Genomic DNA, 13,253 nt, shown 5'->3' on the forward strand with positions numbered 1-13,253 from the left:
GAAACGTTTGCAGCAAAAACTTCCAGCTCGGCGAGCAGAACCACAACAACGGATACCCGAGCTACAAATCTTCAATCAGATTTTAAACAGATCAGCACATTCAGATATTTGGTATATGTGCTTGGCTGAAGAGTTAGTATCCCCCACGCGACTTGCCTCTGTAGCAGTTTTGATCTGAGTAGCTGGTGACATGTTTCCTCCTCTTTAGTAGTCTCAGGTCCATTGTAAAGGATCCGTAGCATGGAGCACGCTAATACAGAGAGGCCCAATGCAAGATCAGCAAGGAAGGGGAGGCCCCCTGAAACATCCTCTGAAGACTCCTACAAAAAAGCAAGCAAGCAGAGGCTGTAAAGCTAAATTACCAAATGCAACAAAATGAACTGAAGTCAAGATTGTAACCATTAGACATATTTCTATGTTTACATAGATGGGAATTAAACTGGAACAAACCATTGGCCATACCTGGGCGCGAACAGTACAAGCAAATCCCCACATGGCCTTATCAGGTGTGTTATGCTCTCGTCCACTTCTCATCTCAAAAGAAAAGGTCACTGTGTCCCCTTCAACCTGATCGTCAAAAACAGTAATGATTGAATTTACCAACCCAATTAGGACTTAATTCTAAACATACAGAAGGCAACATCTTTGCACTTTTATCAGAATTCGTTTCCTATTTCAGTATCTAGTAGACATAGATTTAAATTTAATCCGCTGTGTTAACAAAACAAATATTTCATAGCGAGGTTGACAGGAGAACAAAGGCTGTTATGAAATAATTAAAAGAAAAAAATCTTGCTCATTACCAAAAAACACAGTAGATTTAAGGTTTCACTTACCTTCACCAAGTCCTTAGGCCAACCAGTTCCGAGTACACTACGACTTCCATAGCCCAATGTATTTCCACCATATTCTGCCACTTTCCTGCTGTTAGTATTTGGGCCCGCATATATCACCAACTACAATAATAAATTTTGCATTATTGAAAAAAAGTGATAACATATCTTTAGTTTAGAAGATCTTTAATTTAAAATAAACATAATTATTTTATACAGATATTAAAATATTAGAATATTTGCAAATGGACAAACAGAATTAAATCCAATTGGTTGATGAAAATGAGCTTACATAATCCTGCACAAACTCAAACCAGAGACATACTTGAAGCAAATACCCATGAGGCATACACTTTTCTGAGGACTACTGATCTGATAAAGGTAAATAATGGAAAGTTATTCATGTTCCTTTTTGGGAGTATATCAAAAACATTAAATTGAAATGAATGAAACACACAGAAATGGGTAAGAAGAAAGATCTGCAACACAAGACTCAAAAAAGAGAGATAGGCATTAAATGGGTGCTTTTGCAACAAAAACAAACACCACATAACTGAAGAAAGCAGACATGTCAAGGCATGATCTTTACTCATCGGTTCTATTTCCAAAGTACAATTGCATCACATTTTCACTGGGCTAATGGAGGATCAATCACTCCTTTTACAGAGAATGTCCTAATGCATGCTCAATGTGACAAATGAAATAAATAAAACCAGAGATGCAGTTTCTAAGTTTCAAGTTGGATGAGTGCATGTCAATTCTATATTTTCTGCTTTTTTAAGTTAATCGATTAATTTTGAAAATTTGCCGTGATAAAGTTTCCCAATAATGGCATGGTGGCACAGTGGTTAGCACTGCTGCCTCACAGCGCCTCAGGCGACTGACTGCGTGGAGTTTGCACATTCTCCCCGTGTCTGCATGGGTTTCCTCCGGGTGCTCCAGTTTCCTCCCACAGTCCAAAAATGTGCAGGTTAGGTGAATTGGCCATGCAAAATTTCCCATAGTGTTAGGTGAAGGGATAAATGTAGAGTGTGCTTCGACGGGTCGGTGTGAACTTATTGGGCTGAAGTGCCTGTTTCCACACTAAGTAATCAAAACTCATCTCACACTTTCATTGATTCTGCTTTGGAGTGTGCAAATATACCTGCCAAATCTGCTTTTCAAGTTTTCTTTTTTTTAAAAAAAACTGATTTGTTTTGAGAGTTCTCTGATGTCTCCTCCCAGATTCTCAGATACAATCAATCCTCAGATACTTACATTTTTGTGAATACATTCTGATTTAAAACTGTCGTAACAGAAATAGGTTACGTAGCCCACTGCTCTAGGAGATCATGGCTGACCTGATAATCCACAGCTCCACCTTCCTGCCTTTTCCCCATAAACCTCAAATCCCTTACAGATTAAAAACCTGCCTATCTCACCTTTGAATATACTTTTCAACACACCCTAGTCAGCCCTCTGCTAGAAACAATTCCACAGATTCATGATACTGAGAAGCATTTCTTCAGCTGTTTAAATGCACATCTCCTTATTTTGAGATGATGCCATATGGTCCTAGTCTCCACTACAAGCAGAAGCAATCTTTCCATATCTACATTGTCAAGACCCCTAAGAATTGTGTATGTTTCAATAAAGTTACTCTCATTCTTGCTGCCCTCATTCTTCTAAATTCAAATGTGGTACAGGCCCCCCCCCCCCCCCCCCCAATACCTGGTATTAATCTAATGAGATTATTACTAGTTCATCAACTATCTCTGTAGCTACTTCCTTTAATATCCTGGGATGCATCCCATCAAGTCCAGGGTATTTTTTTCTCCAGTGATAGTTATTGTATTTATTTCCTTGCCTTCCTTTGCTGTCCACATTGATATTACTTGCAAGTTTACGTTTGCAGTTTATTTTCTCCCTTTTTTTTTGGTTGTCTTTCATTGGTTTATTAAAACGTTCTCAAACCTCTGGTTTACCACTAATCTTTGCCATGTTGGTTTATTCTTCTCGAGAAGTGACAATATCCTGAACTTCCTGGTAAATCAACATTGACTTATTTTCTTCCTAGAACCCTTCACTAGAATGCATCTTTGGTGTGAGCAATGAATCATTTTTTAAAATGTCTGCCTTTGTTGATAAATTCCTTTCCCAGTCCACTCTAACTAGCTCTGGCCTCATTTCTTTGCAATTACCATTATTTAATCTTAGCGCAGTTGTTTCTGACCCAAATCCCTCTTTCTTAAAATGAATATTAAATTGAACCATGTCATGACCACTGTTTCCTCGGGGACCTTTTACTCTGACATTTATTAAACCTTCCTCATCATATATCACCAGAGCGCCAAACTAGTCTGTTTGGATCGACAACACATTGCTCAAGAAAACAACATGAATTCTTCACTGTGGTTTACTCTACCAGTGCGACTATACCAATCTACAAGAAGATTAAAATCATCCATGGTTACGTACTGCTTTTGTTACATACCCTCATTTTCTTCTGATTTATTCTCTGTCCCACCATATATATCCCATTTTAGGCCTATAAACTACTCCTATCCCTTTTTATTTCTTACCCTCACTCATTTGGAGTTTGTCTTGTGATTCAAGATAATTTCTTCCTATTGTAGTTACTCCATCCTGTATCACAATGTTACCCCAGCACCCTTTCATTCCTGCCTACCTTTTCAAAGAGTCACAGAGCCCTGAATATTTAGTTCCCAGCTTTGATCTCCTTGTAACCATGTCTCCGGAATGCTGTTAAGATCATACCCATTAACCTGTATTTGTGCCATTAATTCATCTATTTTGTTCAGAAGACTATGTGCATTCAAGATTCAGTTTCATTTTACCATTTTTTAACCCTTTTGATCCTATTTATTGCTGCTTTTCTATGCTTGCATACTTTGTCCCTTCCTATTCCACTCTGACAGGATCATCCATATAGTTATACGGATACCGCCATTTCCTTTCGCTTTATAAGTCTACATTCCCTCTCTCCCATTTAATTTGTTTAAAGCTCTCTATAGCTTTCAATCGAATGCAACCCATCTTGTTCAACTCCGATGCTAAACAATTTGAATATACAATGTTCTTTTCATTCATTTACCTTGTCATAGTCATATTGGGAGGAACAACGAGTGTCAAATCTCAGATAGAGGCATCTTGCACCAGGAATGTGGACAGTCTCTTTGAATTTATAGTTGTCTCTCACAGGATGGACGGTTTCTACTGTCTTTCCAGCCGCCCATGGAGCAGGGATCTTTAAACCAGTCAGAAACCCAGGCTCTTCCTTTTCCTCGAGCATACGATAGTTCCTAGTGTAAAGAAATTAATTTATCAACAGTCTAACATATGTCAATCTTCATTCAGGCAATCTCAATATGACGCTAAAACAATTCAACAGACTGACAAACAGAAGATTTACACGGTCAATGAATCCACTCAGTAGTGGGCACAGTCAGCAGTCACTCCTATAGGAGAAAGTGAGGACTGCAGATGCTGGAGAACTGAGTCAAAACGTATGGTGCTAGAAACACACAGATCAGGCAGCATCCAAGCAGCAGGAGAGTCGATGTTTCAGGTATAAGCCCTTCATCAGGAATTTTGAGGGGTGGGGGTGGGGAGACAGAGATAAATGGGAGGAGAGGTAGGGTTGTGGGGAGGGTAGCTTGGAAGGTGATAGGTAGATGAAGGTGGGGCATGATGGTGATCGGTCAGAGCAGAGGGTGGAGTGGATAGGTGGGAAGGAAGGTGGACAGGTAGGACAGTTCAAAAGGGCAGTGCCAAGTTGGAGGGTTAGATCTGGGATAAGGTGGGTGGAGGGGGATGAAAAAAACTGGTGAAATCAACCAAATAGAAAGCAGGCCATAACACCAGTGCTTCACCAGAGGCTCACTGATATTAACCAGTATGATGACAAAACGTCTAAAAATGAACCTTCCAGCTCAGTGAGCACACTTACAGCCAGAATCTCAACCTGAGTTACAAATCTTTCCTAAATTCACTAAAACGGTCTTTCCCTTCTTAACCCACAAAAATCACAGAATCATTGAACCCTACAGTGCAGAGAGGGGCCATTTGGTCCAGCAGGCCTGCACAGACCCTCCAAAGAGCATCCTAACCAGATCCAGCCTCCTTATATCTGTAACTCTACATATCCTACAGCTTATCCACCTAGCCAGCACATCCCTGGACAATTCAGCATAGCCAATCTACCTAACCTAAATTACTCTGGACTCTGGAGGAAACCAGAGCACCCGGAGAAAACCCATACAGACATGGAGAGAACATGCACACTCCACACAGTCAGTCACCCAAGGCTGGAATCAAACTTAGGTCCCTAGTGCTGAGAGGCAGGAATGATAGACACTGTGCACCCATCAAAAAAAGAAAATTCAGCTGTCAACTTTAGAACCTGCATTGCCAAATAATGATTATGCACATATGTGCATAACAACAAAGCAAAATTTTTTTAAAAATACAAACATAAAACAAATGTCAGGAGCTTTTAATTATTGGAATTGTGATTATATTTGCACTTCTGCTGCAGTTGACTTGGCTACAGTGATTAAGTTCCCTGAATCAATCTGTCACTGCTTGCATAAGATCGCAATGAACTGTTTCTTAAGAGAGCTCAAAAAGGATTAATTGAATCTCCCTTTATAAATTTAAGCAGAAAGCTTATGTAAATGTTTTAAGTGTTGGTGTTCTTACTAACATTCAACGAAAAGTTTGAGCTAGTAGCACAGTTCTGCCCATTTACAGGATCTAAAATGTCTCATAAGTGCACATATAAAATTCATAGCAAAAATAGTATTTGTCAGGTTAGTTCTCTGCAAATTGAAATTTTAGCTACCAACTCCAGATTAATACAGTGCAACCTTGCAAGTACTTTGTTCACATTCACAATTATTAAATTATGGTATGAGTTGTGCTTGTCAAACAATTTTCTTTTCAAATACATATTAATTCCTGAAGATAAAGTGAGAAAAGTGAAATTGCACCCTGTTTCGCATAATTAGATTAAAATCCATCACCTGTCATCCAATGACGGGAGCTTCCCTTTCTGGCTCTGTTCCGATCCAACAAAGGGCTCATCAGCTATCTCCGTGAAAACAGGAGCTTGGGTTTTCAACAGCAATGCAGTCTACACAAGAGAACAGGATAGTGAGCTCTACGTACCAGTAATGACTGCAAATCAACGAGACAACCATGACTTTAATCATCTGAAAAATGGATGATTTAGTCAAATTACAAAACAGATGCCAGTTTACTCATAGCAAATATTTAGCTAATTTTACAAATACAATAAATAAGGAAAAAGACAACCAAACTGCGTCATGATCAGATATAAATTCACCCCACACTCTATGAAGGAGACAACCCTAGAGTACAGGAAAAAGCAAAGTGAACAAACAGCACAAGTTCCAACAGCTAATTAGGAAGCAAAATGCAAATATCAAGCAATTATAACTGCTGACAAGGAAAAATTCAACCATGTGCCCTTGATATGTATTGCCTTGTTACTTCCTGCATCCTCTACATTCTTTTATTTTGCAAGGGGTCTAAACCATCAACGAGAAATATAATTGGATCAATAATGCAAATAGGAGAAAGTGAGACTGCAGATGCTGGAGAAGTCAGTCAAAAAGGGTGGTCAGGCAACATCTGAGGAGCAGGAGAATCGACGGTTCATGCATAAATCCTACATCAGGAATGTGGAGGGGGAAGACATAGTTAAACTGGCACCATCCCTCATCTTTTCCTCTGCTAAACTGATGGCTGCATCCCTGCCGCACTGTGCTCTGACAAGGAGATTGAATGGTTCATCAACTTCACCAACACCTTCCACTTGGACCTCAAGTTCACACGGACTATCTCTGACACCTCCCTCCCCTTCCTGGACCTCTCCGTTTCCATCTCAGGCAACCAACTCAACACAGACATCTACTTCAAGTCTACAGACTCCCACAGCTACCTTGACTACACCTCCTCCCACCCCTCCTGCAAAAACGTGATCCCTTATTCCTAAATTCCTCCACCTCTGCCGTATCTGCTCCCAGGAGGAGCAATTCCACTCTAGAACATCCCATCTGCAAATTCCCCTCTCATGAGATCAACATTGCCCTCCACAGCATCTCCTTCACTTCCTGCACCTCTGCCCTTGAACCCCACCCCTCCAAATGCAATAAGGGTAGAACACCCCTGATCGTCACCTTCCATCCCATTAATATCCAGATAAACGCATTATCCTCTGCAATTTCCACCACCTACAGTCAGATCCCACTACCAAAGACATATTTCACTCCCTATCCCTATCTGCGATCTGCAGAGATCATTTCCTCTGTACCCCCTTGTTAGGTCCACACTCCCCTCCAACCCACCCTCCACCTTCCCTTGCCACTGTACGAGGTGCTAAACCGCTGTGGGACCCTTCAACCACACAGCTTCAACATCGACTTCACTAGCTTCCAAATCTTCCCACCCCTCATCGCATCCCAGATCCAACCCTCCAGCTCAGCACTGCCATCTTGATCTGCCCATCTTCCTTCCCACCTATCTGCTCCACCCTCCCCAGTGACCTATCAAAGTTAAACTCCACCTGCATCTACCTATGCCTTTCCCACCTAGCATCCCCCTAATCCCACACCCACTCCCTATTTACCTCTCACCTTCTTCCCACTCCATATTCCTTATGCTCAAAATATCGACTCTCCTGCTCCTCAGATGCTGCCCGGCATGGACGAATTGGACCGAAGTGTCTGTTTCCATGCTATACATCTCTTATGACACTCTGAGCTGCTGTGCTTTTCCAGCACCATCCTTTTCGACTCAGTAACACAAATACAATAACAGCAGGTGCAGGTTATTAGTTGGGAATTCTCTAGGTCACTCTTTACAAATAAAAGTCAGACTGAATACTGTTCATTTGTCTGGATGAATACAAATTCAACACCCAAATGCTCATAGGTTTCTCCATGGCATCCTGGATAAAGCTTGCTTGATTGCCCCATCTTAAATATTTAACCTTTTACAACTGGTGCAGAGCAGCTGATTTACCAGAGGCACAGCAAGTTGCAATCTCTACCACCCAGTCACACTATCTTGACTTGGATCGCGACCCCATTCCTTCAACGTGGTTAGATCAAAATCCTGGAACTCTGTCCTGAGCAGCATTAAAGTGCATCTATACGACAAGGAATTATCTCAAATGCTGGCCTTGTGTTTCTCAGGTCCCATGAACATACAAAATTAAAGTGTACTAATTGCAAGCTCAAAAATATGGCAAATCAATGTAGATTATTTGTTATGCTGCAGAACACAATACTAAAGTGTTTAGAGTTAATCAATTCCAGATGTAAAACAGCAGGGGGATAGAACCGAATGGAAATGTAACATGTACCTCTATTTTAGTAACACAAACGATAACACAAAAAAAACCCTCAGCTGTGTATGAAATTTCAATATAAAATTATTTATTAAAAAACGTTACTAAAATGTTTCCATCCAAACCTCTATATTCAAATTATAAAATTGCCCTTATAATATAGCAACTTTGGAGCAGTGTGCCATACACTCCTGGCAAGTGCCACCTTCAGTTCAAGAGTGGTTTAACTTATGTCACAGGATTAGAAACATTGATAATCTTGATCACAGATCTCCACTCCTGACTACCACACAAGAACACATATGATACAAGACTCTTTGTACAGGCATCAGCTGAGGGTGGAACAAATAACTGTCCAGGATTCATTCTGAAGTTTGTACGTGAATAATTTACCAACCACATTGAATATCAGCACTGCAAGGAATCAGCGCCTTCAAAAGATTAATGGAAGCTGGAAGAAAACATGTAAGAGGTGAGAAAAAAAAGTCACGAAACAGCGATGCGCGCTGTTGTGAAACGTATGCCATTGTGTGAAGAGCGAAGGATAAATTGTCAGAAATTCCCTTTTACCAATGAGGGAGAAATTAAACGAGGGTGAGACGTTCTTCTCTAACCCTCTCCTTCTATCCTGGAAGGAAAGTGGACTATAAATCATTCAATTTAGCCTCACTTACTCTACTGAACAAAACGTATGCACAGCAGGTTTGGAAAAAGACAGGAAATAATATAACATGGAGATAAGCCAATAAATTTCAAAGCATAAAGAAGTGGCTGGAAGTAGTGACTGGAGATTATGAAACATTTTTCAAGAGATACGTACTTTTACTTCAAAATTCAAATTCATGATCATCATAAATGTAGATTTCAAAACAGATGAAACAAAGTTTTTTTTTTTACCTGGCTGGTATAGAGAACAAGTTGAACAAGCTGTGGCATCAGTGCATCAGCCATGACGAGGGTCTGCAGGTTTGGGTGCATCAAAGAAGTCAGCAGTACGGGCAGCAAATGACCCAGCATAGTGGCCTTAGTAATTTGTTCCAAGCCCTTCAACCTGAAGTGAAGAATCAGACATAATTTATTCATAACCAAAATCAACAAAATCACAATTTTGACAGAGGATGGGAGAGCGCAAGGCAGAGATTGTTTGCAGGACCAGCCATGGGACTAAGAGATCCAACACAGCTGCACTGGCTCTTTGAAAGATCAGATCTCAATATTTATCAAACTAGTACTCAGTACCACAAAACAAAAACCAACGTTCCACGATAAGGGAAGGACGAGTGACGTTAAGAGGAGTTGCTTCTGAGGATTAACTAGCATCCTTTGTATCACTACATTTTATCGGTCAATAACAAAATATTTCATGTTCAGTAACAGGAGTTGGCTGTTAATCTCTTTAGTCAGCACCTCTATTTTTGGTAACAGAGAACCAACTTGCTAATAACAAGAACCGTTTTCTCTATGCGCTTGAATAGCTAATCCAAGACAGTTTTTTTTAAAAAAAAGACTTCCATTGACAAGGCAGCTGTCAATCCACATTTCTGAACTTTTTCCTTGATTTGCTTTTAACTGGCATAGTTTAAATTCTAGGATTGCATTTCCTTGCTCTGATCTTGCCTGTTACTGAAAGAGAGGATTTCCAAATACTCCCTCCCAAAGTTTACCTCTTGACCTTCCACACAATCATAGCAATACAGTAAAGGCCCTTCAGCCCATTGAGTCTATAACATCAAAACTATGCTAAACCTACTAGCCCCATGTTTCAGTGCTTTGTCCATAGTTTTGAATTTTATGCTATTTCAGATGCTCATCTAAGTAAGGTTACCTGCCTTGGACCCTGCTAGACAGTGCATTCCAGATTCCCACCATCCTCTAGATGGAAAAGGTTTTCCTCGAATTCCCTCTAAACCTCCTGCCTTTCATCTTTAAAGTATGCCCCCCCCCCCCTCAATCAGTGACCCTTCAAGTAGAACAGGTGTTTTATATTCACCTTGTCCACACCCCTCATAACCTAATACATCTCCAACAGGTTCCCTCTCAACCTTCTCTAACCATCTGAGCCTATCAAGCCTCTCTTCATTGCTAAACTGCTCCATCCTAGGGAACATTCTGGTGATTCTCCTTCGTAAACCTTCCAGTGCAATCACACCCTTCTTATCGTGTGGTGACCAAAACCGCAGATAGTACTCCAGCCGTAGCCTAACCAAGGTTCTGCATGCTTCAGTTCAAGCTTCTCTGCTCTTGTAATCTTATTAGTAACAGCAGAGATTACAAGAGCAGAGAAGCTTGAACTGGAGCATGCAGAACCTTGGTTAGGCTACGGCTGGAGTACTATCTGCGGTTTTGGTCACCACACGATAAGAAGGGTGTGATTGCACTGGAAGGTTTACGAAGGAGAATCACCAGAATGTTCCCTAGGATGGAGCAGTTTAGCTATGAAGAGAGGCTAATAAAGGTAAGTGCCCCGTATGCCTTAACTACCTTGTTAAGGCATACTGTTAACTGTCCTGCCACCTTCAGCAATTTGTGGGTAAGCATCTTCTGTTCCTCTGAGCTTTGGAGTGACCAGTAGCATTAGTCCAGGTTTACCAGATCTTGCATCCTAAGCCAATCTATTTGTCTCAATTTTCGTGAATTGACTGCACAAAAAAAGTGCTGTCTTCTAGGATGGGGAGGAAGTGGGGGGTGAAAGTGGGGATTGGGAGATTGAAGTAGGGAAACCTGAGCAGATCGAGCACAATCAACACATTGCATGTTGTGAGCTAATGAAAGGATATGCTGTTTGATACAATCTTTGGGACATAGGCTTATACCCCTGGTATCATTAAAATTCATATTCTTTACTCATTTGTGTGAAAGCAGCATGCTATTAGGGGTGAATGCCATTTGTGCTGCCAATCCTAACAAAGTCTGAAATAGCTAAACGCACTTGATGATCAAATTTTTGACATACCTTTACCTTCCAGGTAATCGGAGGCAGACTGGACATTTGGTCCTAGCTATCAGATCATACTTATTTACTTCAAATTGGGCTTATTTATCAGGAATGCTACATGTATTGAGCTAGTGTTTTCAGTTTCAACTTTTTGTTATTTTTCCTATCATCCATTCTTGCTGATGTAGTCTTAGATTCATTCCTGCTGTCCCTTCCTGCCAAACTTTGACTTTTCTGAGATGCAGTGGAATCTCCATGTTCAAATGCACAAGTCACAAAAGGTTGAATGCAAATACAGCAAGTAATTAAGTCTAATGGTAGAAAATTCTTTATTGCAAAAGGAATTAAACATTAAAACTACAGATATTATACTTGAGTTACAAAGAGCATTGGAAAGTGGTGGAGGCAGGTCACTGAATATGCTTAAGGCAGAGGTAGATAGATTCTTGTCGGGCAAGAAAATCAAACGTTAAAGTAGATGGGAATCTGGGATTTGAAACAAAAACAGTCACGATCTTATTGAATGGCGGAGCAGGTCTGAAGGGCTGAATGATCTATTTCTGTTCATGATTTATGTTCAAATGAACTAAATGATAATAAAATTCTACTTTTGGAAAGTTGCCACTCTAACCAATAGATTTCCACACTAATTTCTGCACAAAACATTCAAACAAAACTAGTTGGTCAAAACTAAAAATTAAGATTAATTTCATAGCTGATGAGCAACGATGGCACAAACTGTTTTACAATTAAATTTTAATCAAACTTAAATCTCCACTAGAGGGCACTAATAATTAACAAGTCTATATGAGTGACCAAAGTAAACATACAGGCAATAGGATGGTTAGTTACGCATTTTAATTTAATTCAACATCACCAACAACTATCATTAAAAATATTATTTTTGTTAAAATGGCGACCATTTAATTAGGAAAGTAAGTAATCCAGCATCAGTGTGTGGACATGGGCTGGAAGACCACCTTCTCAAACACAGACAAGTTTTGCATAATTGGTGCAATGCATGTACATTATTAACTTGAGCATATGTGCATACATAGATAAATGATGGTATTGTTAATCCAACAGATGTAGAATCAGACAACTGTTAACAATCAAAACCACTGAACTAAGGCTTTTGGAGAATGGGCATGGGGAAGCAACAGTGAAACAGACTCTATATAATCTTGAAATACACAAGTCAGGTTAAAATTATAGTCGTACTGACCTGTGCTCTTTGTCGACCATTTCACTGTTAATAATAGACGTGGTGACATGCTGGAGTTTTTCAAGTACTTCATCACATCCTCCTAGGATTTTAGTGGCTAGTGCTAAGATACTGGTCTGGAGTTCCTGCAAATAAAAAAAAGCAAATGAGTCACTTAGGATGTATAAATATAGCTACTCTTTTTACAAAAGGAAGCAACAGGGCAATTGCTACTCAAGTTCAACAGTTTGTGGAATGAATTAGAATTTCACTCCATCAGTTGGAGAATAAGAAATTATATACCAATGCAGCAAAAATAGAGAGGCCAAATAGAGAAGCCGAATCTTAAAACAAATTTAAGAAAACTGAATCTTGCTAACTCAATCAACTGAGTTGCCTGCTGTGGGTCTGAGCCGTACAGCTGTAAGAGGTTTCAATATTTAGTATGCGCTTTGTTAGTAGATTTCAACAGGGATGGCAGTCAGCACCAAATCGTTTTCTTGTGAGGAATATGAAACATTAGATGGGTTCCAGTTCCAACTACGTTGTGACAGCACATATGGAGTTTAGTTAAGGTACGTACAGTTTAGGCTGCCTTGCTCATAAAAGAATGAACGGCCTGCTAACACAATTTAAAGTTACAGATGAAAGCGTCTAGGCTAAGGTACTCATACAACATGTGGTATCTCTAGAACAGATTCTCTGCCGCCAATCCTTCCTACTGGTATTAGTGTAGGGTATTAACAGTATGTGGGAAAGGATGTCCACATGCTGTCTTAAGCAGAAGACGGATTCAATCCTAATGAACAGTAAACAGATTTATTACATTATATCAAAATGACATGACTGCCTCTTGTGAACATCCGGCTCAAATGAATACAAGTTCAAATTGCAGCTACTATTCTC

The 13,253-nt window shown here is 40.0% G+C and overlaps 1 protein-coding gene across 2 annotated transcripts in view; it reads right to left on the reverse strand.

Moving 5' to 3' along the window:
* The window catches only part of LOC132827079 (probable E3 ubiquitin-protein ligase HECTD4), a 302,053-nt gene that overhangs the window by 157,930 nt on the left and 130,870 nt on the right, over positions 1-13,253 (reverse strand). For both annotated transcript variants that reach the window (XM_060843537.1, XM_060843536.1), the window contains exons 18-24: positions 12,369-12,493; positions 9,106-9,259; positions 5,858-5,967; positions 3,928-4,135; positions 837-956; positions 463-567; positions 157-320 (exon numbers count right to left, since the gene is read on the reverse strand). In XM_060843537.1, coding sequence (XP_060699520.1) covers positions 157-320; positions 463-567; positions 837-956; positions 3,928-4,135; positions 5,858-5,967; positions 9,106-9,259; positions 12,369-12,493 — 986 coding nt within the window. The remainder of the gene's footprint in view (positions 1-156; positions 321-462; positions 568-836; positions 957-3,927; positions 4,136-5,857; positions 5,968-9,105; positions 9,260-12,368; positions 12,494-13,253) is intronic.

The sequence above is a fragment of the Hemiscyllium ocellatum genome, chromosome 24, assembly GCF_020745735.1.
Source record: "Hemiscyllium ocellatum isolate sHemOce1 chromosome 24, sHemOce1.pat.X.cur, whole genome shotgun sequence".
NCBI classification, from domain to species: domain Eukaryota; kingdom Metazoa; phylum Chordata; class Chondrichthyes; order Orectolobiformes; family Hemiscylliidae; genus Hemiscyllium; species Hemiscyllium ocellatum.